The sequence below is a fragment of the Rhinopithecus bieti genome, unplaced genomic scaffold, assembly GCF_001698545.2.
Source record: "Rhinopithecus bieti isolate Rb0 unplaced genomic scaffold, ASM169854v2 scaffold_13262, whole genome shotgun sequence".
NCBI lineage: Eukaryota > Metazoa > Chordata > Mammalia > Primates > Cercopithecidae > Rhinopithecus > Rhinopithecus bieti.
The window spans coordinates 4,126,503-4,152,517 of NW_016808004.1; the positions used below are offsets into that span (position 1 = coordinate 4,126,503).

Below are 26,015 nucleotides of genomic sequence, written 5' to 3' on the forward strand. Positions count from 1 at the left end.
CCGGGTTGACACCTTTCTCCTGCCTCAGCCTCCCGAGTAGCTGGGACTACAGGCACCCGCCACCACGCCTGGCTAGTTTTTTGTATTTTTTTTAGTAGAGACGGGGTTTCACCGTGTTAACCAGGATGGTCTCGATCTCCTGACTTCGTGATCCGCCCGCCTTGGCCTCCCAAAGTGCTGGGATTACAGGCTTGAGCCACCGCTCCCGGCCAAGGCCCCACCTCTTAAGACCATTATGTTAATAATGGTATTAAGTTACTTCTGACCCGGCCCATCTGTGGTTATCAACAGATGCTGCATTTCTAAGAGCTTCTGGTGATGTCTGTGGTACTGGTCCACGGACCACACTTTTACTTTCACTAGCTATTTAATAATGTAAATTAATTATAAATTTAAAAATCCAGTCCCTCAATCACACCAGCCACATTTGGAGTGCTCAATAGTCACATGTGCCAAGTGGCTTAACAAAATTCACGTTAAGTTTAAACATGTGTTTTGGAGGGGACAAACATTAAGCCATAGCACAAGGTGTTCACATGTTAGTGGGGGAGGCAGACACATCGGATTAATGGCTTTACAGTTTGCTACAGGCCATTAATAGAAGTGGGTCTCTATTATAGTAAGCACCCCAGGAGGAGCACAGAGGAACAATACCCTAGGGAATAGGAAGGCCCTTTGTAAACTGTCCAGTGCTGCACCAAGGTAGAAGATTATCATCATTACAAAATATGCCCTTTCACCTGGAATTGGAGGAGGAGGAGTATCTGGACAGATAGAGAAAGAGAGAAAAATTTTCCAGGCAAGAGGCCTATAGCAGATGCAAAGGCTGGGGAGGGGTGGGGATCTCCACCTGGTTCCAGGGAAGGGTATAGGTTTTGGTGCACTGAGAGACCAGACCAATGGGATTACAGATACTGCCTGGTTTGACAGGAGAGATGTAGATAAGAATGAAATTTTAGTTCCTATATTTTCCAAGCCTTGTGTTTTTCAGATGAGAAAACCAAGGCTCAGAGAAGCAAAGTCTCCCAGGCATTTTGTGGCCAAACACAGTTGCCCTGAATCCAGTGCCCTTTGTACTCTATCCTGCTATTTAGAGTTGCTCGGCCTCTCCTTACTCCCTAACTCTGGTGACTGCATCCCACTGGCCTGTCTCCCTTGAACTCTCTCCTCTGCCCTACCCTCTCACCTCTTCCAGAAAAAAGCCCCCCGGCTCTCCCGCCAGATGGTGCCCCAGCTCCAGCTGCCCAAGCCCCCTGCCCTGTCAGTCATGTACTCCTACCTGCATAGCCGCAAGATCAAGATCCTGGAGATATTTCACAAGGTGGGCCAGGGTGAGAACCAGAGAATCACCAGGGAGAAGTTCATCACGGCTGTAAAGGCAGTAAGTGCCACCTGCTTTCTCTGGATGGGCCCAAGTGGGCAGGATGTCCATGTACTCCCTCTTTGCTGCCCCCCGCTGGGTTCTGGTTCAACTGAGAAGTAGACACAAGGAGTGCAAACTGTCTGCCTTATTACTTATAAAGCTAGATTGGAAAATATGGATTAACTTGTGGCCAAATCAGATCCTTAAAATCTGCTCCCCACACCCGTCTGAACTTGAAAGCCCCCACCTGAGTGGAAAGTCTGCAGAGTCAACCTCATAACCAGCCAGCTACCTTGGGGAATCCCTGTCTTGCACAGCAGACCCCAAAACTGAGATCAGAGAAAGCTGGTAGAGTGTCTCCAACTGTTACTGGCATATAAATTACATGGGAGTCGTGTCGAAATGCAGCTTCTGACCCAGTACATCTGTGGGTCATCAAAAGATGCTGTATTTCTAATGAGCTCCTGGTGTTGCCTGTAGTACTGGTTCATGGACCACACTTTTACTTTCACTGGCTATTTATTAATGTAAATCAATTATAAATTTAAAAATCCAGTCTGTCTATCACACCAGCCACACATTTTGAGTGCTCAGTAGTCACATGTGGCAAGTGGCTCCTCTACTGGACTGCACAGATGTGGAACATTTCCATCATCATGGAAAGTTTTATCGGCCTAGCAGAGGTCTGCAAACTGTGGCTCACGAGACAAGTCCAGCCTGCTTCCTGTTTTTTTAAATAAAGTTTTATTGGAACACAGTCACACTCATTCATCCTTGAATTGTCTGTGGCTGCTTTCATGCTACAATGGCACAGCTGAACAGTATGACACACTGTATAGCTAGCCAAACCTAAAATATTTACTGAGTTGTTTGTTTGTTTGTTTGTTTTTTGAGACACAGTCTCACTCTGTCACTAGGCTGGAGTGCAGTGGCGCGATCTTGGCTTACTGCAACCTCTGCCTCCTGGGTTCAGGCGGTTTTCCTGCCTCAGACTCCCAAGTAGCTGGGACTATAGGCATGCGCCACCACGCCCAGCTAATTTTTGTATTTTTAGTAGAGGAGTTTCACCATGTTGGCCAGGATTGTCTTGATCTCTTGACCTTGTGATCCACCTGCCTCAGCCTCCCAAAGTGCTGGAATTACAGGTGTGAGCCACTACGCCTGGCCCTATCTGACTTTTTACAGAAAATTACCTAGATGAATTAAGTTTTTATATATTTTGAATGCAAGATACTTTACCCTGGCATGATGGCTCATGCGTGTAATCCCCCAACACTTTGGAAGGCCAAAGTCAAAAGATTGCTCGAGGCCAAGAGCTTGAGATCAGCCTAAGTAACACAGTGAAACCCCCATCTCTACAAAAAATTAAAAAGCTTAGCCCAGTGTGGTGGCACACACCTGTAGTCCCAGCTACATGGGAGGGTCAGATGGGAGGATCACTTGAGCACAGGAGTTAGAGGCTGCGGTAAGCTATGATCACACCACTACACTCCAGACTGGGTGACAGAGCAAGATCCTGACTTAAAAGAAATCCAAACAACAACAAATACCTTAAACAACTTTAGGAAGTTGACTGTGATGTCTTTTGTGGCTTTAAATTATTATCAGTTTTCTCACACATGTTTTATGACATGTAATTATCTTAACAACATTTCAAAGCATTTAAAGATAATGGTCTTTAATCTCCATAACCCAAAGGTTAAATAATTACATTCTTTTTTTTTTTTTTTTTTTTTTTTTAAGACGGAGTCTCGCTCTGTCGCCCAGGCTAGAGTGCAGTGGCCGGATCTCAGCTCACTGCAAGCTCCGCCTCCCGGGTTTATGCCATTCTCCTGCCTCAGCCTCCCGAGTAGCTGGGACTACAGGCACCCGCCACCTCGCCCGGCTAGTTTTTTGTATTTTTTTAGTAGAGATGGGGTTTCACTGTGTTAGCCAGGATGGTCTCGATCTCCTGACCTCGTGATCCACCCATCTCGGCCTCCCAAAGTGTTGGGATTACAGGCTTGAGCCACCATGCCCGGCCAATAATTACATTCTTTAACACTAGGAGAGTTCTTTTTTTTTTTTGTTTTTTTGAGACGGAGCTTCATTCTTGTCGCCCAGGCTGGAGTGCAATGGTGCAGTCTTGGGTCACTGCAAACTCCCTCTCCCTGGTTCAAGGGATTCTCCTGCCTCAGCCTCCCAGGTACTGGGATTATAGGTATATGCCACCATGCCTGGCTAATTTTGTGTTTTCAGTAGAGGTGGGGCTTCACTATGCTGGCCAGTCTGATCTCGAACTCCTGACCTCAGGCATTCCACCTGCCTTGGCCTCCTAAAGTGCTGGGTTTACAAGCATGAGCCACCACGCCCAGCCAGCACCAGGAGAGTTCTGATCTTACTTAAGGAACGTTCAAGGCTAGGCGCAGTGGCTCACGCCTGTTTACCTAGCACTTTGGGAGGCCGAGGCAGGAGGATCACTTGAGGCCAGGAATTTGAGTAAAGTTCAGTGAACAATGACTATTGTCTAAAGAAACTGAAGAACAAAATCATATTTCCTTTACAACTTTTCTTCTTGAATATCCAATGTTGCTGGCAAGCATTATACACTTCCAGAGTTGCTCATTGTCCTTAAAAGAGTGAGGTGTATAGTATTCTTGATCCCATTTTCCAGGAATTAAGGGAGATTTATGTGTTACTTGTGGACAGGGATGATCCATATGTGAAATCATGCTTCATATCCAAGATGGTAGATGCTGCCATTGAGACTGGTAGGAAGTGGGGTAGGACCCTAGAGGAAGAAGTAACCCACTCTATAAAGATGGTGACATCTGGACTGGACTTTGAAGGAGGGATAGGAGTTTTTTCAGGCAGAGAAGAGGAACTGCCTGAGCAAAGGCAAAGGTAAGAAAGGACCAGGAAAGGGCTCTGAGCTCCTGCAGCAGGGACCTTGGGTATAGTAGTGAGTGGTTGAGGATGAAAGTGGAAGCAGGATGGGGATCTGAGGAGGCTGGTAAGGACTTGGCCATCAGGGCAGGATGTTTAGATGGGAGCTTGCTAGTCTCAAGGCCTCTGTCTCCTCAGGTCGGAGTCCCTCTGAAGAACCAGGAGATGGAGGATATAGTGATCTACCTCAGCTCTCTTGGGAAGCACAACACCATCACCATGGACATCCTGGCCAATACCTATAAGCAGTGGTCTATGGCTCAGCAAAGGAGCAGCCTGGCCACTGCAAGGAAGCGTGCGTACCCCTCCCTGTCCTGTGCCTCCACCTCCCTGTCCTGGGAGCGAGCGTGGTGCAGGAAGCCTTGGCCTCTCCTCCAAACTCACTTCCTCAGTGTGTTCCCCAGTTTGGGCTGACTGTGGTTTGGCCAAGCCTCTGGAAATTTTCAGGCCCAGAGATTAAGTAAGGAGTAGATACTCCCTTGAGTGCCCAGCTACCGCTGTGTCCATTCAAAGACAAATGAGTCCCTGCCCTTGTTCTTAGTGGAGGATACTCAGCCCACCAGAGCCCACCTGAGAGGCTGAGAACTGACCCAAATGGCAAACCTTTCCAGAGACATTTATGTGTATGTGGGTCCAAGGCCTCCTCACTATTAATCCATACCTTATTGATAAAATTCTTGTTTAGAACCAGAATTAGCACATGTTTACAGTTTACTGGAAAGTATATTTTGGTATTCTGCTATCAGGGGTATTATGGCAGGGTTGCTGTGAACAGTTGTAAAGGTTGTGCATGGCTCAAGTTCCATCTGCCAAGCAATACACTTGTGGGGCCACATATGCCCAGACAAGGCACAGAGGCAAATTAGAAATGGACTTGTTAAAGCTCTGGCTGTGAATTTACTCTACAACACAAAGGTGCGTTGTATAATATTTCTTTATATCTTAGTACAATTCTTGTAGTAAACAAACAAAAAAGAACAATTACAACCACCCACCCATTCTAGCACCCTTCCCAAACATAGCCACAGCTTTGTTTTTCTAAATGAAACAAATCTTGCTCTGTTCCCATTCACCAGGTTGGCAGGAATTTAATCCCATGCATGTTTAGAGCCTCCTTGTCCTCCCTGAGTCACACAGGAGCCCTGGAGGAGGCAGTGGAGGGGTTTCCTAACAATGCTAAAGATCCGGGATGAGGCCGTTCGAGTTTACAGTCACACCAAGTGGAGTTACTCAGCATCTTCGCTGGAGTGGCTCATTTGGGAACAGCAGGCAGCTCAGAGCATCCATTCCTCAGTCCTCTGGGAGATTTTCAATGTCCAGTCTCAACCAGCTGCCCTGCAGAGAAACCATCACCTCCCAAGCAGGGTCTCTGCCTCTGTCAGAGCTCAGGGAACCTTAGCACACCAACAGTCGCCTCCTGCATGTATCACCACCCCAACAGTAGTAATCTCCTTTATGTCCAGCACATTTTTAAGGTCGCCTCGAGTTGGGCTGCTTTCCTTCTGATACTCTTTGTGCCTTTTTATTATAAATTACCAAGCTCATCGCTATCTGTGTAGCTGGCCGCAAGTCATTTGAATGACCACAGTGTGCTGTGATGCATATTTGAAGCAGAGATATTTTGGGGCCTGTTATTTCCCAGTAAGTAAACACAAAGCCAAACAGCAGACATTTGCTCTCATGGTGCTATTTTGGCATCATCACTGAGTTCTTTTGCCCTGGTGAGCAACAGTGGGTAAGATGGGTAGACTGGGGTGTGTAAGAATTAAAGAAAGAGGAAAGAAACACGAAAGGTGGCTCAATAGTCAAGTACAGGTTTATTTTAGAGAGAACACACCTGAGAGGGGCTGCTGGCCAAGTTAGGTCAGAGCCACACTCTCTTACAGACTAAGAGTTTTTAAGGATTCAGGGTGGGAGAGTTTATCAGAGGTGTGGACTGCTTCTGTGTCTCTTTGTTGGGCTTATCTGGGAGGGAGAGTTGTGTGTCTGTTTCCATCTTTCTGCAGCTGCAGGCATATCCCCCAAGTCTGCTTTTAGCTTCCCTATCTTAGTGCACCTGAAGGGAAAGGAATGTGCTTATTAAGGCCCACTGTTTTACTGGGGCCCATTGTATGAGGGTGAAGTTTGGCAGTCACCCAAGAGACTTTCCCCCACCTCCCTCTGTGCCCAAGCTGTCTTATCTGTGTTTTACTGTCTGCTCTTTCTGGCTGCCCATAGTTAGAAGAGAAGTGATTTCCTTGAAATGCATGAGGCTAGAAAGGGAGCTGGAACTTAAAGTGGCAGTGTTTATCCCTGGTGACGGTGCTCCTGCTCTGTCAGGGTGTCTCTCACTTTGTCTAAAGAGGCAAGAGTTTGAGTGTCTTGGCAGGGGTGCCTTCTTCGTTCTTGCAGAATGATCTCAGTTTATCCTTCATGTCCGCAGAGGTCACAATTGCTATTCCTACTTTACAAGGAGGAAGCTAGAGCTCAGAAAGGCTGAGCCACTTGTTCACAGCCTCAATAGAAGGTGGTAAGGTCAGGATATTACTTCAGCTTAAGACAATGAAGGTCTGAACAAGGGCAAGGACAATGGGATTCTTTCATTCATTAGAATCTTTGTTGAGCAACTACTATGTGCCCCTTCTAGAAACTGGGAACACAGCAGTAGGCCAGCCAAAGCGCCAGCTTTCGATGAGCTTGCACCTAAAGGGCTGGTGGTCAGGGAAGGCCTCTCTGAGAAGCAGACATTGGAGCCGACATCTGAGTGATTGACAGGAACTAGTCTTGGGGGAAGCACAATCTAGGCAGATAGAACTGTGAAGGCAAAGGCCCTGGGGTAGGAAAGCTTGCAAGAGACAGAAGGTGATCAGGGTGGCTGGGTGGAATGGGTGAAGGGTGAATTGTACGCCGTGGACCAGGAGGGAAGGCAGCTGAGGCCAGATGGTGCAGCAGGGCCTTGTAGCCCAGGGAAAGGACTCTGGGTTTTGGTCTAAGTGCTGTGGGAAGCCAAGGAATGAGGCGATCTGGTCTGTCTATCTATCTATCTTATCTATCTATCTATCTATCTATCTATCTATCTATCTATCCATCCATCCACACATATCCAACATTAGGAGACCCACGCAGTGGGATCTCCTTATGTTGCCCAGGCTGGAGTGAAGTGGCTATTCACAGGTGTGATCATAGCTTACTGCAGCCTCGAATTCCTGGTCATAAGCAATCCTCCCACCTCAGCCTCCTGAGTATCTGGAACCACAGGCATGCCACTGCACCCTGCTTTATATATGTATATATTTATATATTTTGGGACGGAGTCTTGCTCTGTTGTCCAGGCTAGAGTGCAGTGGTGTGATCTCTTCTCACTGCAACTTCCACCTCCCGTGTTCAAGCAATTCTCCTGTCTCAGCCTCCTGAGTGGTTAGGACTACAGGCGCATGCCACTGCACCCAGCTGATTTTTATATTTTTAGTAGAGACGGGGTTTCACCATATTGGTCAGGCCGGTCTCAAACTACTGACCTCAGCTGATCCACTTGCCTCGGCCTCCCAGAGTGCCCTGCTCTATATTTTTGTTTGTTTGTTTATTTTTGAGACGGAGTCTCGCTCTGTCGCCCAGGCTGGAGTGCAGTGGTGTGATCTCTTCTCACTGCAACTTCCACCTCCCGTGTTCAAGCAATTCTCCTGTCTCAGCCTCCTGAGTGGTTAGGACTACAGGCGCATGCCACTGCACCCAGCTGATTTTTATATTTTTAGTAGAGACGGGGTTTCACAATGTTACCCAGGATGTTCTCGATCTCCTGACCTCATGATCCACCCTCCTCAGCCTCCCAAAGTGCTGGGATTACAGGCGTGAGCCACCGCACCTGGCCATACTCTGTATTTTTTAAAGATCCTATTTGCTGCTTGGTGAGACAGGGTGACAGGACAAGGATGGCAGCCAGAGGGCTGGGGTTGGTGCAGTAAGGGACGCCATTAGTGGAGATGGAGAGGAGGGCCACATNATTGGTCAGGCCGGTCTCAAACTACTGACCTCAGCTGATCCACTTGCCTCGGCCTCCCAGAGTGCCCTGCTCTATATTTTTGTTTGTTTGTTTATTTTTGAGACGGAGTCTCGCTCTGTCGCCCAGGCTGGAGTGCAGTGGCACGATCTCAGCTCACTGCAACCTCCAGATCCTGGGTTCAAGCAATTCCCCTGCCTCAGCCTCCGGAGTAGCTGGGACTACAGGCACGTGCCACCATGCCTGGCTAATTTTTTGTATTTTTAGTAGAGATGGGGTTTCACAATGTTACCCAGGATGTTCTCGATCTCCTGACCTCATGATCCACCCTCCTCAGCCTCCCAAAGTGCTGGGATTACAGGCGTGAGCCACCGCACCTGGCCATACTCTGTATTTTTTAAAGATCCTATTTGCTGCTTGGTGAGACAGGGTGACAGGACAAGGATGGCAGCCAGAGGGCTGGGGTTGGTGCAGTAAGGGACGCCATTAGTGGAGATGGAGAGGAGGGCCACATCTAAGGTACAGCTCAGGTGGGCACTGCCCAGACGTGTGGGAAGGGAGCGGAGGGTTGGCCTGGTGCCTGCTGGGTGACACTGGATAACTGCTTGGCAGGTTCCGTGGCTCGGCACCCTCTTAGTCCCTCCTTCCTTCATCTCTTCCCTCCGACTCTAGGTTATATCTTGGTTAAGCACAGAGATTCCCTGAAGGGTCCGCTCAAGAAGCAGGAGGTGGATTCAGCCCCACAGCTTCCCAAAGTGGACCTGCTGACGGTGCCTGCAGTCGACATACAGATGGAGGCGCGGCCCATGACCCTGGAGGAGATGGAGGAAGTAGGCAAGCGGTACTGCGAGCGGCAGCGACAGCACAAGGTACCTCACCAGCCCAAGGAGGGCATGCGGCTTGGGGATGAGCAGCTGGGGTTCAGATCACTGCAGTAGCATCACCCGCTGGCTGCAGAACCCTGGGGAGGGGGGTCTTCACCTCTACAACCACCCCTTCTTCACGTCCCTCACCTGTAAAATAAGAATACCTGCCTCCTGAGTTTTTGTGAAAATGTAGTAAGATCCTGTTTCTGAAAGTATCACGTCCCCCCTCCCTATTCTTTAATTATGACTTTTCAGCCTGAGACCAGGCCTGCATTTTCATCACAGCTGGAATCCAGGCAGCTGGCACAGGGCCTGGCACTGGGTAGACTCTCCAGAAATACATGGCAAATGAAGGAAGGAAGGATTGATTGCATGAATTAGCTTGTCCAGTAAACATTTGTTGAGAGCCTGCCATGTGCCAGGCACTCTTCTGGGTGTTGTAGTAAGCCTAACAGTCCCTGTCCCTAGGAAGCTGACAGTCTAGTAAGGGAGGCAGACAACATCAATACAATACTACATATAAATATTCATATATAATATAGGCTTGGAGTGGTGTCTTGCACCTGTAAGCCCTGCACCTTGAGAGGCCAAGGTACTGAGAGGACTGCTTGAGCCCAGGAGTTCGAGGCCATCCTAGGCAACATAGGGAGATCCTGTCTCTACAAAAAAATTAAAAAGTTAGCCTAATGTGATGGCATGTGCCTGTGGTCCCAGCTACTCAAGAGGCTGAGGTGAGAGGATTGCCTGAGCCTAGAAGGTTGAGACTGCAGTGAGCTAAGATCGCACCACTGCACTCCAGCCTAAGGGAAACAGCAAGATCGTGTCTCAAAAAAAAAAAAAGTATATACAGGCCAGGTGCAGTGGCTCATGCCTGTAATCCTAGCACTTTGGGAGGCCAAAGTAGGAGGATCACTGGAGGCCAGCAGTTTGAGACCAACCTGGGCAATATAGCAAGGCCCCGTCTCTGCAAAAAGTTTTTTAAAAATTAGCCAGCATGGTGGCATGTGGCTGTGGCTCCACCTACTGAAGAGGCTGAGGCCAGAGGATGGCTTGAACCTGGGAGGTCAAGGCTGCAGTGAGCTATCATTGTACAATGCACCCCAGCCCAGGCTACAGAGTGAGACCATGTCTCTAAAAAAAAAAAAATTAATTAATTAATACAAATATATGTATATAAAAAATTAAAAATACACATTTGTAGTTATACCTACAATATTTGTATTTGTACATATAATAAAATGGCAGATATTGCTAAGTGCTATATCTACTAAGATTTGATTCAGTTGCTTGACAAGAAAACCCAAAATGTTTGAGCAGGGACTGGCCAAGTTCCCCTCTAAAGGGCCAGATAGTAAACATTTTAGGCCTGGTAAGCCATATGTTGTCTGTCACAACTACTCAGCTCTGCTATTGCAGCAGGAAAGCAGCCACAGACAGCACCTTAACAAATGAGTGTGGCTGTGCTCCAACAAAACTTTATTTATAAAAACAGCTGGTAGGCCAGATTTGGCCCATGGGCTGGTCTTTGCTGATTCTGGTGTTAGAAGCTTTAAAAGATAGTTTTTTTTTTTTCCTTGTTAAAAAACAAGGTGGTGGCAGCCAACAAAAGCAGCTACCTGCTCCGCCAGCCTCCTCCTATCTTAGCTCATGGCTTTCACCTCAAGGTTACAGATGGTTGCTCCTAATTTAAATTCCCATGCAGCCAAACACTCAAATGTCACTTTTCTTTTCTTCTCTTTTCTCCTCTTTTCTCCTCTTCTCTTCTTTTCTTTTTCTGAGACAGTCTTACTGTACTGCCCAGGCTGGAGTGCAGTGACTTGATCTTGGCTCACAGAAGCCTCAACTTCCTAGGGTCAAGCCATCCTTCCACCTCAGCCTCCTGAGAAGCTGGGACTACAGGCATGTACCACCATGCCCAGCTAATTTTTGCTTGTAGAAACAGGGTTTTGCCACGTTGCCCAGACTGATCTCGGACTCCTGGGCTCAAGTTATCCTCCTGCCTCGGCCTCCCAAAGTGCTGGGATTACAGGTGTGAGCCACCTTGTGGCCTTGTGAATGTCATTTTTCAATAGGACACCTCTAGGGCATGTGTACTGTGTTTTACTGTATATGTTACACAATCGTGTGCACACCTGCACACCCATCAACAGGGCTGTGACTTCAGAACCTGAGCTTCTGAACCTGAAGTCTTCACTGACTTCAGAACCGGAACTGCAGCCCCACTGGACATTGGTTGCCATCATCCCTCGTGGGGACCTCGCAGGGGAGAGGTCGATGAGGCACTGCATGTACCTTCTTCTGGCCAGGAGGAGGGACACAGGCAAGAGAAGTACAAGCCCCTTTCTGCTTCCTTCGCAGCTCATGATCCCCTCCATCCAGTACACGGAGCAGTGCCGCCTGGTGCGCTGTGGGAATCAGCACTTTGATGAGCACTGCCTGCCGTCCACCATCCACGGGGATATGAGGGAGCTCATTGACTCGACCCGCAGGCACAACTTTCTCGTCTACCTGCAATGCTGGAAGCTCTGTGAGTCCTATGGCCTCCTGCTGACGGAGGACATCCTCATGAAAGGTAAGGGCCTCGGTGGCTGGCTCTAGGAAGATGCCAAGGGAACCCCAGAGCTGGGGCGAGGGTGATGCCACCCAAGGCACCCATGCAGCCATTCAAGCCACTGTAGTCTCTGGTGGTGACACTGGGAATAAGGCAGAGTGGGGGCGTGGAGGAGAAGAGGAGGAGCCCAGTCTGTTTTGCTGCTAGATGAGATTTCCAGAACACAAGTCCTGGAGGTCTGGGTTCCACAACTGAGATTTGGAGGTCTGGATTCTGGAACGCTGAGCTTGGTGAACCAAAAGCTTATCCTAGAGTAGAAAGCCCCAAGGACAGGAGTTCTGAGTGAGAAAGCCCTGAGGTTGAACATAAAGAGTTGTAATAATGAAGAGGGAGATTTGATAGAAATGATAACTGCTATCAAAACAAAGCCTTTCTCTAGGCCAGGCTGTTGCTTGGTTCTTCTGCAACAAGCAGTGGGGTACGAATGCACCTGGAGACAGGACCTGCTGAAGCCCTGAGATTTCCACACTGCTTCTACCCTCTGCTTGGGTGGAGAATGCGTTTTCATACATTCAAGCTGGTCTGAGCCCACTGTGTCTCTGAGGGGTGAGCACTTCTAATATGTGGGAGTGGAGAAGGGCCCAGCCCCAACATGACAATTTAGCAATGCCTGCATTCCAAACTCGTGAATTGGTGAATGTATAAATTTGTTTTGTTTTGTTTTGAAACGGAGTCTCACTCTGTTGCCCAGGCTGGAGTGTAGTGATGCGATCTCAGCTCACTGCAACCTCTACCTCCTGGGTTCAAGCAATTCTCCTGCCTTGGCCTCCCGAGTAGCTGGGACTACAGGTGTGCACCACCATGCACAGCTAATTTTTGTATTTTTAGTAGAGACAGGGTTTCACCATGTTGGCCAGGCCGGTCTTGAACTCCTGATCTCAGGTGATTCACCTGCCTTGGCCTCCCAAAGTGCTGGGATGACAGGCATGAGCCACTGCCCCTGGCCTGGTGAGTGTATAAATTTAATGGGCAGGATCTTCTCTGTGCTTTAAAAACATGAAGGAGCAAGCTGCACTTGGGGGCAGAGGTTTTCTCCTCGGGACCTCTGCCTAGGAAGGAACTTTGGCCATACTGGGAAATGTAGCTTTCTGAGAAAGGAACATGCCACACAGGCAGTGGTGTGACTTATGTGAGAACTAGACTTTACAGTTCACAATTGATTATTACCATCTTTTTCCCAAGAGGGAGAGAAACAAGTGCTGAATTTATAGGGCCTTGGGTCTTCTTAGATTAGTTTGCTAGGGCTCCCATAACAAAATACCAGTCTGTGGACTGGGCTGCTTCCACAGCAGGAATTTATTTTTCACCATTCTGGAAGCTGGAAGTCCCAGATCGAGGTGCCAGCAGGGCCGATTTCCAAGGCCTCTCTCCTTGGCTGGCAGATGGCTGCCTCCTTGCTGCCTCCACAGTTTTTTCTCTGCACATGCACACCTGGTGTCTCTCTTGTGTGTCCACATTTTCTCTTATAAGGATACTAGTCAAATTGGATTAGGACCCACCCATGGACAGCCTCGTTTTAGCTTGATCATCTCCTTCAATACTTTATCTCCAGGCTGGGCACAGTGGTTCATCCCAATAATCCCAGTACTTTGGGAGACCAAGGCGGAAGGATAGCTTGATCCCAGGAGTTCAAGGCTGTAGTGAGCTATGATCATACCATGTACTCCAGCCTGAGTGACAGAGCCAGACCCAGTCTGGAAAAAAAAAAAAAAAAAAAAAACACCAAAATCTCCAAATGAAGTCACATCCTTTTTTTCCCCCCTCAATGGTCACATTCTAGCAGGGTGAAGTGGCTCGTGTCTATAATCCCAGCACTTTGGGAGGCCGAGGTGGGTGGATTGCTTGAGCCCAGGAGTTCGAGAACAGCCTGGGCAACATGGCAAAACCCCATCTCTGCAAAAAATACAAACATTCATCAGGCATGGTAGCATGTGCCTGTAATCTCAGCTACTCAGGAGGCTGAGGTAGGAGGATCGCTTGAGCCCGGGAGGTCGAAGTTGCAGTAAGCCGAGATCGCACCACTGCACTCCAGCCTAGATGACAGAGCGAGACCCTTTCTGTCTCTCTCTCATATACGCACACATGCACACACATGTCACATTCTAAGGTATAAGGATTAGAATTACAACATATGAATTTTGGGGAGACACAATTTGGCCCATAACAAGTGTATACAGGAGAATGTGATCAGAGGCTCTCAGGAACACAGGCAAGCAACTTCAGTGGTCATTGTCTCCCATGCGTGCTGCCTGGGCTGGGAGGGCAGAGACAGAAGGAGATCCTACAGCTCTGGATGCTGACTTTTCACCAAAACATCCCTCCTTCTTCCTTCCTTGGGGAGCCTCACCTTTCCGGGTTATTTACGCCATGGTCTTACACAGTAGTGGAGCTGCAGCTCTGTCTTCTGAAATGCAGGCCGGCTTGCCATGTGCCCCGGACTGCTCCTCTGGGTTAGGTCTTCCCCTGTGTGCCTCCTTTGTCCTTCCCCACCAGAACATCAAGCGCCCCCCACCCCTTTATTTTATTTTATTTTTTTGAGAGATGGGATCTTGCTTTGTTGCCCAGGCTGATCTCGAACTCCTGGGCTCAAGCGATCTTCCCACCTCAGCCTCCCAAAGTACTGGGATTACAGGAGTGAGCCACTGCATCCACCCCTGGCTTTTGCTAGCTGCTGGGTTCCTACATGGGTGAGCTTCACCTGTCTGCAGGATCTCATGTTCACGGGCACACAGGAGCATCCTGTGGGTAGGACTAGGCCCAAATCCATCTCTGACCACTGTCTTGGCCACTGGCTATTGGGTATCTTTATGACAGAGGCCTGATCTCCTGTAGGCAGAGAGGCTCAAATATCAGGACTTCCAGCTCTGTGTTCTAGACTAGACCTTGGTGGCTCAGACTCCAGGCCTCAAGCTCAGGAGCCAGAATTCTAAACAAGGTCTCCCCCTCCCCTGTGAATATAACTTTATTGGCTTTCCACCCTGGTTTTGGTGACAATACTTGCTCATCTGAATTTTTTGAAAACATAAAAATCTAAATTCCACCAGCCTGAGTTGGCCGTTGTGAACCTTTTAGTGACCATCCTTTCACAAATCTCTTTTCTTTTCCATTTATAGAAAATTATTTATATAACTCATTTTAAATCATACTTTAAAAAATCATGTGTACCTTTTGAAAATATTAGTGTTACATATCTCCCCCTTCCCTCTCCTTCTTTCTCACCTCCACAGCCCCTTCCCAACCCCCAAATAGCCAACATTAACTAGCTGGAGTGTAACTTCCATCACTTTTTCTAGAACATGAGCTTTCATGTGTTACCATCTTAAGACAAGCACTGCTCAATAGCTGCAGAAGGTGGAGACCCTGGCTCAGTATTTTTTATATTCAGCACATCTGAGAAAACTCTACCAAGGATCTCCATGAGATTAATTCAAGACAAGGAGAAAACTGCCACCAAACAAATCTAAGTGGGCCAGGCACAGTGGCTCATGCCTGTAATCCCAGCAGTTTGGGAGGCTGGGGTAGGTAGGATGGCTTGAGCCCAGGAGTTCCAGACCTGCCTAGGTAACATAGCAAGACCCCATCTCTACTAAAAATTTAAGAAATCAGCCAGGCATGTTGGTGCATGCCTGTGGCCCTGGCTACTCAGGAGGATAAGGTAGGAGGGTCGCTTAAGCCCAGGAAGTTGAGGCTGCAGTGAGCCATGATCTGTACTTTAGCCTGGGTGACGGAGTGAGACTTTGCCTCAGAAAAACAAAACAAAACAGAAAATAGGTCTAAGTTAACCTCATCAAGTCTTGGTCAAATCCTCCTGCCTCCTGGGACAGCTCAGACCTCGTTGCACCCAGGCCTTGGGGGCTTTGTTGACCTGGTTATAAACAAGCCCCCTTCATCTGTAGTCCCCTGAGCCATATTGTCCCAAAGCTCCTTTCCTGGCATCACACTACAGCTATATGCACGTCACCACTGGGGCAGTGGTTCAAAGGACCCCTCTGCATTATTTTTGTGACTTCCAGTGAATCTACAACTATTCAACAACAAAAAGTTACTATATAGATAAGAAGAAAACATCTTAAAAACGTGAATTAACAAAACAAAACAAAACAAAAACCACCTCATCTGACCCCAGAGGCTCAGGGAGGGATGGGCGGTCTGGATTGATGGCTGCAGATGCTTCTCTTGCTGTCCACAGCCTTGCTGTACCCAGGAGACAAGATCATTTTCCAGATGGACAAAGTGCGCCCCATCCGGCAGCCAGGAGGCTACTACTCTGACTGGAAGGTCTTTTCTCCGAATCTGGCTCTGCTCCGGTCCCAGGGCCCCAGCAAGTCTAAGAGGACTGACAAGCTGAGTTTCAGACCCTCTTTCTCCCTGCCTTGGCCTCCTGCCCCATTGCTGGCCTTTCAGTGCAGGGGCTGGAGGCTGGCATACCTGGGACGCCATGCTGTGCTTGTGTCTGCATCCTAGGGCAGCATCCCCCAACCTGACTGCTCACTGCAGACTGACCAGTCCCGGGTCCCCCTTGGCATGTGTCTCAGGATCACGGCCTGCTGGCCTCAGCTCCCATACAGCTACCCTCCTGACCCCAGTCCTGCACAATCGCAAGGTTTCTGGAAAAGATGAAAAAGAGAGCCTTCTTAGAGAACATGGCTGGAGTGAGGGCCTTCACAAATCCCCAGCCAGGTGTCAGGGCCCTGCAGAGAACAAGGGGCCACCCTTTCTCTGCCCTGCCCCCTTGCAGCGGACACACCCCTTCTCTGGCAAGAGGTGGGCTTGCAGCTCCTAGGAGGAGAAAGGAACGTTTCCCTGGGACCCGCTCCCAGCCCTTTCGAGAGACCAACGTGAGTCTTCTCCAAGAAAACGGCCTCCTTTGGCACTCCAAAGCCTGAGCTACCCAGATTTGAGTCAAGCAGCAGGTGACAGCCCATGGGCAGCATCAGTGGGTGACTGCAGATGAACAAGGCAGCATCTCCGCAGAGGGAGGGGCGCAGCATGGGTGGAGGAGAGCCCAGCTGGCCCTGCACCTGGACCCCTGCCAGCTGCCCACTGGGTGTGTGGGCAGAATGCCCGCAGTGGGACACAGCGGGGCCCTATAGAGATCAGACAGGCCTCCGGTTAAATGGACAAGGCACTTCTCTGAGCCTCAGCATCTTCATGTGTAAAGGGGACTAGTAGCTCCTACCATACACTATGAGGATCAGATAAGAAAGAGCGTCAACATCTTAGCAGTGACAGCACTCAATCAATGATTGTCGTTGTTTTACCTTGCTCTGGTTGGGGCATCTTCAAGTGCAGGAGTAGGCCCAGGCCTGCAGGTGGGTCCTGGCCATGACATGGGCTGTGACTTCCTTCCGGCCCCGGGTGGCCCAGGAAGTGGCTGGGAACCTAGGAAGGGGATTTTGGTCCATGCTTAGGTAGCCCATAGCTAATAAAGGATAAAGAGAGTTCTCTTACCTCAAGGAGAGACATTGACTGTATCTTGCTTCTTAGGGTTATGAAAGATTCCGAAGTCAGATGGAAGCTGGGTGGGAAAGAGTGTTGTGAACCATTAGCGATATCTGTCAGGCTCAGGGTTGGAGGGGGAGGGGGTTAGATTTCACCATCTTCGTCCTCAGGGCTGGGTTAAGCTCCGGAGTGGGGAGTGGGAGCCAGGGACCCCAAAAGGACTCGGGATTCGGCAGTGACTTACTGAGCCTTCCTCATAACTACCCTGAGAGGTCTCTATTCTGGACGATGAGAAAACCAAGGATAAGAAAGGGGACATGACTTGCCCAGGTCACCTGGCTGGATTCTGAGGCTAGGTCCGGCTGACCCAAGCCCACTGTGTTCCCCTGGAGCATGGAGGCACAGAGTCAGGGTCCACCTCAGGTGGAAGACATTTTTCTTTCAGAGCTCTGGTTTGAGACTTAGAAACGGGCCCACCCCTGCGGCCCCTGACCTACTCCCTAAAGCCCCATTGGCTTGGATTTCCACTCTCCTCACAAAATGCCTCTCTCTCCTCCACTAGGAAACCGCCAAAGAAAAGCAAGAAAATGCACTTTAAGGAGTTTGAGGAATTTACCAGGTCTGTGGCAATCATCTAACTCCACAAGGAAGGAAGGTGGGAGGAGGCGCAGCTTCACCTGAGACAACTGGGACTCTGCGCTCCTGGCATAACAGCTGGGGCTCGGTGCCCTGGCCTGAGAGGCAGTAACACAACACAGAGAGGGCCAGGAGGCATCGCTCCAGGGCTTTCCATGTGTCCGCTCACTCAAATCCTCCCAACAGCCCTATGAAGTGACACTAAGCATATTCATTTTACACAGGAGGAAACTGAGGCAACAGAAAGGGCAAATATCATGCTCAGAGTCACACATCTGTGAAGTGGTAGAGTGCAGATCTGAACCCAGCTAGGGCGGCTCCAGGGGCCGTACTCCAAACACCACATTAAAATGCCTCCAGATAACAGATGGTGGCACTTAAGACTTTGAGTTTTAGAGGCATTGGACAGGGAGTGAAGCCTGCACTTGGCCACTTGCTCAGGGTGCAACAGCCTCTCCAGGCCTCTGGGTCCTCACAGGTGAGGTCAACAGGATAACAGGGCTGACCATATGGAACTGTGGGGAGGACTGAGGTGCTGAAGTGCTTGGCACAGGCCTAAATCTCCGCTTTGGTCACAGTTAGTGGGCTCTGCGATGAAGCCTCAGCCCTGGCCTGTCTGCCATGACACCATCCCTGTGTCTTCTTGTTCTCCAGGAAGCTGAAGGAGAGGAGGTCCAGTGGTCTGCAGCAAACGCACCCCAATTCCTTCTGGCCGGGTCACCTTCTGGATAAGCTGCAGCTCTACCTGCCCACTGTGGCCACAGACCGGAGCCTGGCGCTCTTCAGTTGTGTTCAACACCAGCCCCATGTCTACCCAGCCACCTACCACCCTGACCACTGGTGGCCCCTTAGGAACAAGAACTACATGACCCGCGCCTATTATGATGCCGCCAAGGTGTACTACATCAACTAGAGCGGGCCAGGTGTTGCCGGACCCAGCCTTCCTGGGCCAGGAGCCGGTGCAGCCAGCAGCCCAGAGCCCAGACACAAGAGGAGTGTCAAAGAGTCAGACTAAAGAAATCCTTTCAAAGACGAATGGCCGGGGCCCAGTTCCCTCTAGACTCCAAGTGTCCAGTGTCTCAGAGGGTAGATGTGTCTAAGGAAGGACGTACATTTTTTTACTATTTCCCTCCCCTGACCTCTGCCCTTTCTAAATAAAGCAGGTTGGAGTTTTTCTTATGTCACCTGTGACCCAGCTAATGTGATTTCTTGCTCAGGAGCTGTGGCCGGGGGGAAAACTTGAGCCCGGGGGAATACAGGCACATTCCCTGGGCTATTCCAGGGATGACTGCAGGCCACCTTCAGCCTCTAGTCCTGGGACCCCAGTGCCCACAGGGAAGCAGTGTGGGTACCCCTGTGCTCTCCTCTGTGAAGTGAGGTGGCAGCATGTCCCGTACCCCACAAAGACTGAGCCATCAGGTTACTGCTTCCAAATCTCTTGGGTCTTTGGAAACTGAAGGCAGGCTGTCTGGTTCATGAACCCTCCCGGTCGATGAACTCACTTGAACCGATCAAGACCTTTTCTTTCATGACACGCATCATGCAGGCTGCTATTAGCAGTGTGCTTCCCTGCTCCACATCCCATCTCACTACAGACAGCCTGCAGGATAAGCACGATTCATGAGGTGTGGAATAGCCACAGATGCAGCAGGGTTCTAGCCCCAACACTACGGCTTGCCAGCTATGTGACCTCAGACATTCCACTTTTCTGGGTCTCCTCAAACTCCCCATTCCCTTCATGCCCAAAACCTCACCATGGAGTTATTAACACACCCTTCTCACCTCTCTCTCATTCAGTCATCAATACAATCCAATTTAACTTCTGGCCCCTTCGGGTCCCTGGAACTACCCCTGTCAAGATCGCCAGTGACATCTGTACTGTGTTCCAGGAGTGGAATCTAGGAGGGTTTTTTTTTTGCTCCTGAAATTTGATTTTCAAAATAATCTTAAAACAAAAGCCAAGGGCCAGGCGCAGTGGCTCACGCCTGTAATCCCAGCATTTTGGGAGGCCAAGGCGGGCAGATCGCCTGAGGACAGGAGTTTGAGACCAGGCTGACCAACATAGTGAGACCCCTGTCTCTACTAAAAATAAAAAAAATTAGTCGGGCGTGGTGGCTCACACCTGTAATCCCAGCTACTACGGAGCCTGAGACAGGAGAATCACTTGGCCCCGGAACCTGGGAGGTGGAGGTTGCAGTGAGCTGAGATCATGCCACTCCATTGCACTCCAGCCTGGGCGACAGAGTAAGACTCCATCTCAAAAAAAAAGAAAAAAAAAAAGCTAAGCAAATCAAGAACAAGTTTAAAAGTTAGTAGCTGGGCACAGCTACTCGGGAGGCTGAGGCGAGGACAAGAGGATCGCTTAAGACCAGGAGCTGGAGACCAACCTGGTCAACACAATGAAACCATGGCTCTACGCAACCAACAGAACAAAACAAGGTAGTTTAGAATAATGGTTAGAAGCGTGGAGCCTGGAGTAAAATCTCCAAAATTCTCCTTCCACATATGCAAAATAGAGACAATAATAGGAGTACATTATAGAATTGTGGTAGACCTATGAACCCCATCGCATGTTAGCAGTTCCGGTTTTATTACTATGTACTATGTAAATTCAGTGAGGGAATTTTGGAAAATCTGTCTTGTTCTCTCCTGACCACTAGGAGGTGCACTTCGGGGTAGAAGAAACACGACCGGAAATAGCCCAAACGCTAGATTGGCTTCAACTTCTGGCGGAAGTAGATTCCTCCCTACGCCAGGCGTTAACTCAGAAAGAATTCCAAATTTCTACCTAGTGCCAAGGGCAGGGAGGATAAATTTTCCTTTATACTCTTAGATGTTAATCTCTATTAAAACAGTTAAATTCGGCATTTTTGCAGCACTATTTCTTTGACGTGTCTTTTTTAAAGGACCCGGAGCCGGAAGTGCTTACCTTTTCCCTGCCAGGACCCAGGAGGTTACCTCCCATCAGCACCGGCGCTCTCTTGTCCACTGTCTCTTTCTCGGCGCTTCTGTTTCTGGCTCCGTGGGTTTGTTTGTTTGTTTTTGTTTGTTTGCTTTTGAGACAGAGTCTCACTCTGCTGCCCAGGCTGAAGTGCAGTGGTGCGATCTCAGCTTACTGCAGCCTCCGCTTCCCGGGTTCAAGCGATTCTCCTGCCTCAGCCTGCCAAGTAACTGGGACTACAGGCGCCCGCCACCACGCCTGGCTAATTTTTGTATTTTTAGTAGAGAGTGGGTTTCACTATGTTGGCCAGGCTGGTCTCGAACGCCTGACCTCAAGTGATCCGCCCGCCTCGGCCTCCCAAAGTGCTGGGATTACAGGCGTGAGCCCCCGCGCCCGGCCTCGATGAGTCTTAATCTGGGTGTGTCCCCTGGTAAGGAGGCCTTCTCCACCACTGTGTGTCTGTGGATATTGTCGGCTTGCTGGAGCGCCTATAGGAACAGAGTGAAGCAGGCAGCCGGGGCGGGGGCGGGGCGGTGGTTGGGCTTTGCATCTGTTGACGAAAAGAGTCAAACTGTGAAGTATTTGAAGAGACTTATTCTGAGTCCAGTATGAGTGAACATGGCCCGTGACACAGCCCTCAGAAGGTCCTGAGAACATGTGCCCAAGGTGGTTGGGGTGCAGCTTGGTTTTGTACATTTTAAGGAGGTGTGTTGGGGGGGCCTGGGCCAGGCTATTGGTAGATTTGACAATTGGTCGAGTTTGTCCACAGACCTGGAATCAACAAAAAGGAATGCCTGGGTTCAGAAAAGCGGAAGCGGTTGTGGAGACCAAGATTCTTATTTACGCAGATGAAGCCTCCAGGTAGCGGGCTTCAAAGAGACTAGATTGTAGATGTTTCTTATCAGACCTGAAAAGGTGCCATACTCTTAGTGGAGTCTCTCCTGGCTCAGGGAGAAGACCTGGAAAGGGAGGGGGATTCACTACAGAACGTAGATTGTCCCAAGAGACAGCTTTACAGGGCCATGTCAGAATGTGTCAAAGAAATATATTTTTGAGTAAAGTACTTCTGTTTCTTTCAGGGCCTGCAATCTGTCATGTGATGCTATACTAGAGTCAGGTTGAAATTTGGTGTCTTACTGCTACAAAGTCTGTTTTGTCAGTCTTGGGATCGCTTTTAATGTTAATGCTGGTCAGCTGTGCCTGAATTCCATAGGGAGAAGGGCATAATAAGGCAAATTCGACCCCGCATTTGGCCTGAACTAGTTTTTCGGGTTAACTTAGGAATGCCCTTGGCCAAGAGCAGGAGTCCATTCAGTTGGGTTGGGGGCTTAGAATTTAATTTTTGGTTTATACCGTGCTTACTGCTGTTGGCCCACGTGCATTCGTTCATTGCCATGGCCCCACACTCCTTTCCTTCTAGTCTGTGACCCTAGGGCCCCTGTGGTGGGACTGCAAAAAAAAAAAAAAAAAAGATGGGGTGCAGGTCTGCTCACTCAGTTGTTGACAGAGATTCTGATAGTCAGGATCTCTGGGAATATAAAGATGAAACTTCCCCCTCGCCTTCAAGGATATCACGGGCCAGAAGGCAAAGTTGTTTTGAATACGTGGTTCATTGAGTACCCACCCTGTGCCAATTGATGGCTGCAAAGAGAACAGAAGGGGTGCTGCTGTAGGAAATAAATGAATGGCTCGGAAGACCACATTGAGGAAGGTGTGAGTTGATACTGGAAGATCTCCAGGTTTGAGGCATCCTTAGAGGGATATGATGGTTTTGTGTGTGTTGAGGGTGTGGTAGCGCAGCAGCTCCCTGGGGAATTAGAAGGTTTTTCTTTATTGACAGTTTACCCTGTGACAGGCACTGCAGGCATTCAGCGCACCGTGTCTTCTCCATTTTACAGGTGAGGAAAAGACGCAAGTTCAAGTAGATGGTCAAGGCCAGTACTACCGGAAGGACCATCTGGGGGTTCGGATACTGGTGGGGTGGGATTTGCTGCCCCTTGCAAATTGAGAGTATCTCGGGGTCAGTTTTGGTTTGCTCAGCTGTTGGCATTCTTTGGGCTCTGAGTGGGTGAGGTAACCCTTGACCTCCTGGGATCGCGTCTGGAGAGTGCCTAGTATTCTGCCAGCTTCGGAAAGGGAGGGAAAGCAAGCCTGGCAGAGGCACCCATTCCATTCCCAGCTTGCTCTGTAGCTGGCGATTGGAAGACACTCTGCGACAGTGTTCAATCCGTGGGTGGGAAAACCTCCTTCCCAGCCTCCTTCCAGGATTCTTCCTCACCTGGGGCTGCTTCTTTCCCAGAAGGCATCATGGCCGCCCTCAGACCCCTTGTGAAGCCCAAGATGGACGAAAAGAGAACCAAGAAGTTCATCCGGCACCAGTCAGACCGATATGTCAAAATTAAAGTATATGGCCCTGGAATGGAAATAGGTGTGGGGTGAAGAAAGAAGTTTCCAACAGGCTGTCGGTTTCTGACATCACCTAGTCGGGACTACCTTTGACCGATGAACTGGTTTGTGGAAGAGCTTTCTGTAGAAATACAGGTCTCCCCCAGTGTGCCCTAGTGCTGGTACTTAAGTCTCTTGGTGTATGAAGTGAAATTTAAATGAGAAGGGACACTTGGCTGTTTCGATGTGTTTAGAGGGCTTTGCATTTGTGTCGTGTATTTTGGGTTGCCTTATGACAGCAGGATCCCTATTTTATAGACAGGAAAACTCAGAGGTGCTGAGAGCAGTGTCTGCAGCTGTGCTCGCCATCTCAGTATCTACACAGTCCCCTCGCGTCCCATTGGTGTCTCCATTTCTTGGGAGTGAGAATGGCGGGGTGCCTGCATTCCTAATGGCTAAAGCCAAGAGCTCCTGGTTTTTGCCACCAAAAAAGCATGTAAGGAAATAGTGAAGTTCTGTTACCAAAGGCAGCTACTGTGTGGCATACTTCCTTTTCATCTGGTCCTTTTTTCCCTCCCCAAAGGAAGAGGTGGCACTCTGCACAGACGCTAACCCACCTGTGTGTTATTTCCTTCAGCGTAACTGGCGGAAACCCCAAGGGATTGACAACAGGGTTTGTAGAAGGTTCAAGGGCCAGATCTTGATAGGATGTCCAGCATTGGTTATAGGAGCAAAAAAACCCAGAAAGCACATGCTGCCCAGTGGCTTCCGGAAGTTCTTGGTCCACAATGTCAAGCAGCTGGGAGTGCTGCTGATATGTAACAAGTGAGTTGGGCCCATCTCTGGTTTCAGGGCTCAGAAGTTTGAGTCTGTGCGGGCACTTCTGGCAGGAACTCTGGAAACTCTTGGGATGCATTTTGGGAAGTTGACATTCTCTGAGGGAATCTGAAGTCATTCCTTGCAGGAGTTTAGAGAATTCTTGTTGGGGCCTGGTGTGGTGGCTCATGCCTGTAATCCCAGCACTTTGGGAGGCCAAGGCGGGCAGATCACCTGAGGTCAGGAGTTTGAGACCAACCTGGCCAACTTGGCGAAACGCCATCTCTACTAAAAGACAAAATTAGTCAAGCGTGGTGATGTACGCCTGGTGGAGGCTGAGGCGGGAGAACCGGGAGGAGAGGTTGCGGTGAGCTACAATCGCGCCACTGCACTCCAGCCTGGGCAACAGTGAAACTCCATCTCAAAAGGAAAAAAATGCTGTTGGGGAGTTCAGTGTGTTTCCTTTGTTGGAGAGGGGAGAGACTTTTGTCCTCATAACTCTGGAGACCCAAGACCAGAAAAATGGACTTTGCTTGACACAGTGAACACAGCAGTAATCACCGGTTTTCAATATAATATCTTTTGGCTGTTGTTTCCAGAATGTTGCTTTATGAGGGAATTTGGGGAAGATCAAACATAGGCCTCAGAACTTAAGGGGCCCTTTATGCTTTGGTAAGGAGTATTTTCAGGGGCACGGAGGCTTTACAGTCAAATGTGAACTAGAAGGAGAATTAAGAGGAAGACTTTGTGGACAGAGAGTGCTTACACAGAGGTGGAGAGTGCAAGGAGGGGTCACAGGACATTAGTGCTAGGTACTCTTTATGGTTTGTTTTTAGAGACAGGGTTTCTACTCTGTTGCCCAGGCTAGAATGCAGTGGCCATTAACAGCTGTGATGATGGCCTACTGCACCCTTGAACTCCTGGGCTCAACTGATCCTCCTGCTTTGCCCTCCCAAGGTGCTGGGATTACAGACATGAGCCACCACGCCTGCACAAGAACAACAGGTTTAAACAACTAGGCAAGCAGAGGCGGCAGGGGCAGTCTGTGTGTGTGCAGGGGCAGTCTCTTTGTGTGCGCAGGCATAGTCTCCGTGTGTGTGTGTGTGTGTGTGTGTGTGTGTGTGTGCAGGGGCAGTCTCTGCGTGCAGGGGCAGTCTCTGTGCGTGTGTGCATGTGTGCAGGGGCAGCCTGTGTATGTGTGTGTACAGGGGCAGTCTGTGTGTGTGTGTTTGCGCGCAGGGGCAGTCTCTGTGTGTGCACAGGGGCAGTCTGTGTGTGTGCGTGTGTGCGTGTGTGCAGGGGCTGTGTCTGTGTGTGTGTGCACGCAGGGGCAGTCTCTGTGTGTGCACAGGGGCAGTCTGTGTGTGTCTGCGTGTGTGCAGGGGCTGTCTCTGTGTGTGTGTGTCTGTGTGTGCGCGCGTGGGGCCGTCTCTGTGTGTGTGTGTGTGTGTGTGTGTATGTGTGTGTGCGCATGGACAGTCGTGTGTGTGTGGCCTCTGCTCAGCTCCTGGGAAGGGGCTTCTGATCCTCTGTCAACATCAAAGGAGCTGGGCCTTGAAAACCTATCTCAGCCTCCCAGTCCGAATGAAGAGCCATCGGACTCTCTTCCTGGGGCATTTGGTTATGTACAGCACTGTGCCAGGTTCCCAGAGTGGGTGCTTCAGCTTTGGGCAGCGGTGGGTCCTATCTATGGGAACACCGACAGTGACTCCTTGTGTCAGGCAGGTGGGTGTCAGAGTGTCCTCATTTCATAAACAGGGACATTCAGACGCCTTTGGCCATTGCCCAACGTCCTGAGGCCAGAGAGCAGTGGAGTGAGCGTAGTGGTCCACAGGCTGTCCTGCCCACATGCTCAGGATGCAGGGACTCACCGTAGGAAGAGGCGGAGAAGATGAAGGGCTGGCGGCAGTTGATGCAGACGTTGCCCAGGTTGTTGAGCAGCGGGTTGTTGGTGGAGCAGCGGTAGCACAAGGGCACCAGCTCCTACAAAACAGCCACGGACTCCCAAGGGGCCAGGCCGGGGCAGACACGTGTCCTCCTCCCCCTGGACTCTG

General features: G+C 49.7%; 1 protein-coding gene across 9 annotated transcripts in view; it reads left to right on the forward strand.

Moving 5' to 3' along the window:
* The window catches only part of EFCAB12 (EF-hand calcium binding domain 12), a 36,677-nt gene extending 12,793 nt beyond the window's left edge, over positions 1–23,884 (forward strand). For 3 of the 9 annotated variants that reach the window (XM_017885014.1, XM_017885013.1, XM_017885017.1), the window contains exons 3-9: positions 1,196–1,381; positions 4,427–4,583; positions 8,937–9,133; positions 11,489–11,702; positions 15,931–16,084; positions 17,746–17,802; positions 18,474–19,003. In XM_017885014.1, coding sequence (XP_017740503.1) covers positions 1,196–1,381; positions 4,427–4,583; positions 8,937–9,133; positions 11,489–11,702; positions 15,931–16,084; positions 17,746–17,802; positions 18,474–18,732 — 1,224 coding nt within the window. In that variant the 3' untranslated portion in view covers positions 18,733–19,003. Of the gene's footprint in view, positions 1–1,195; positions 1,382–4,426; positions 4,584–8,936; positions 9,134–11,488; positions 11,703–15,930; positions 17,803–18,473; positions 19,004–23,059 lie in introns of those variants that run through there. The other 6 variants (XR_001887836.1, XR_001887835.1, XR_001887834.1 and 3 more) reach the window with 6 other exon arrangements.
* The last annotated feature ends 2,131 nt before the right edge of the window (positions 23,885–26,015 follow it).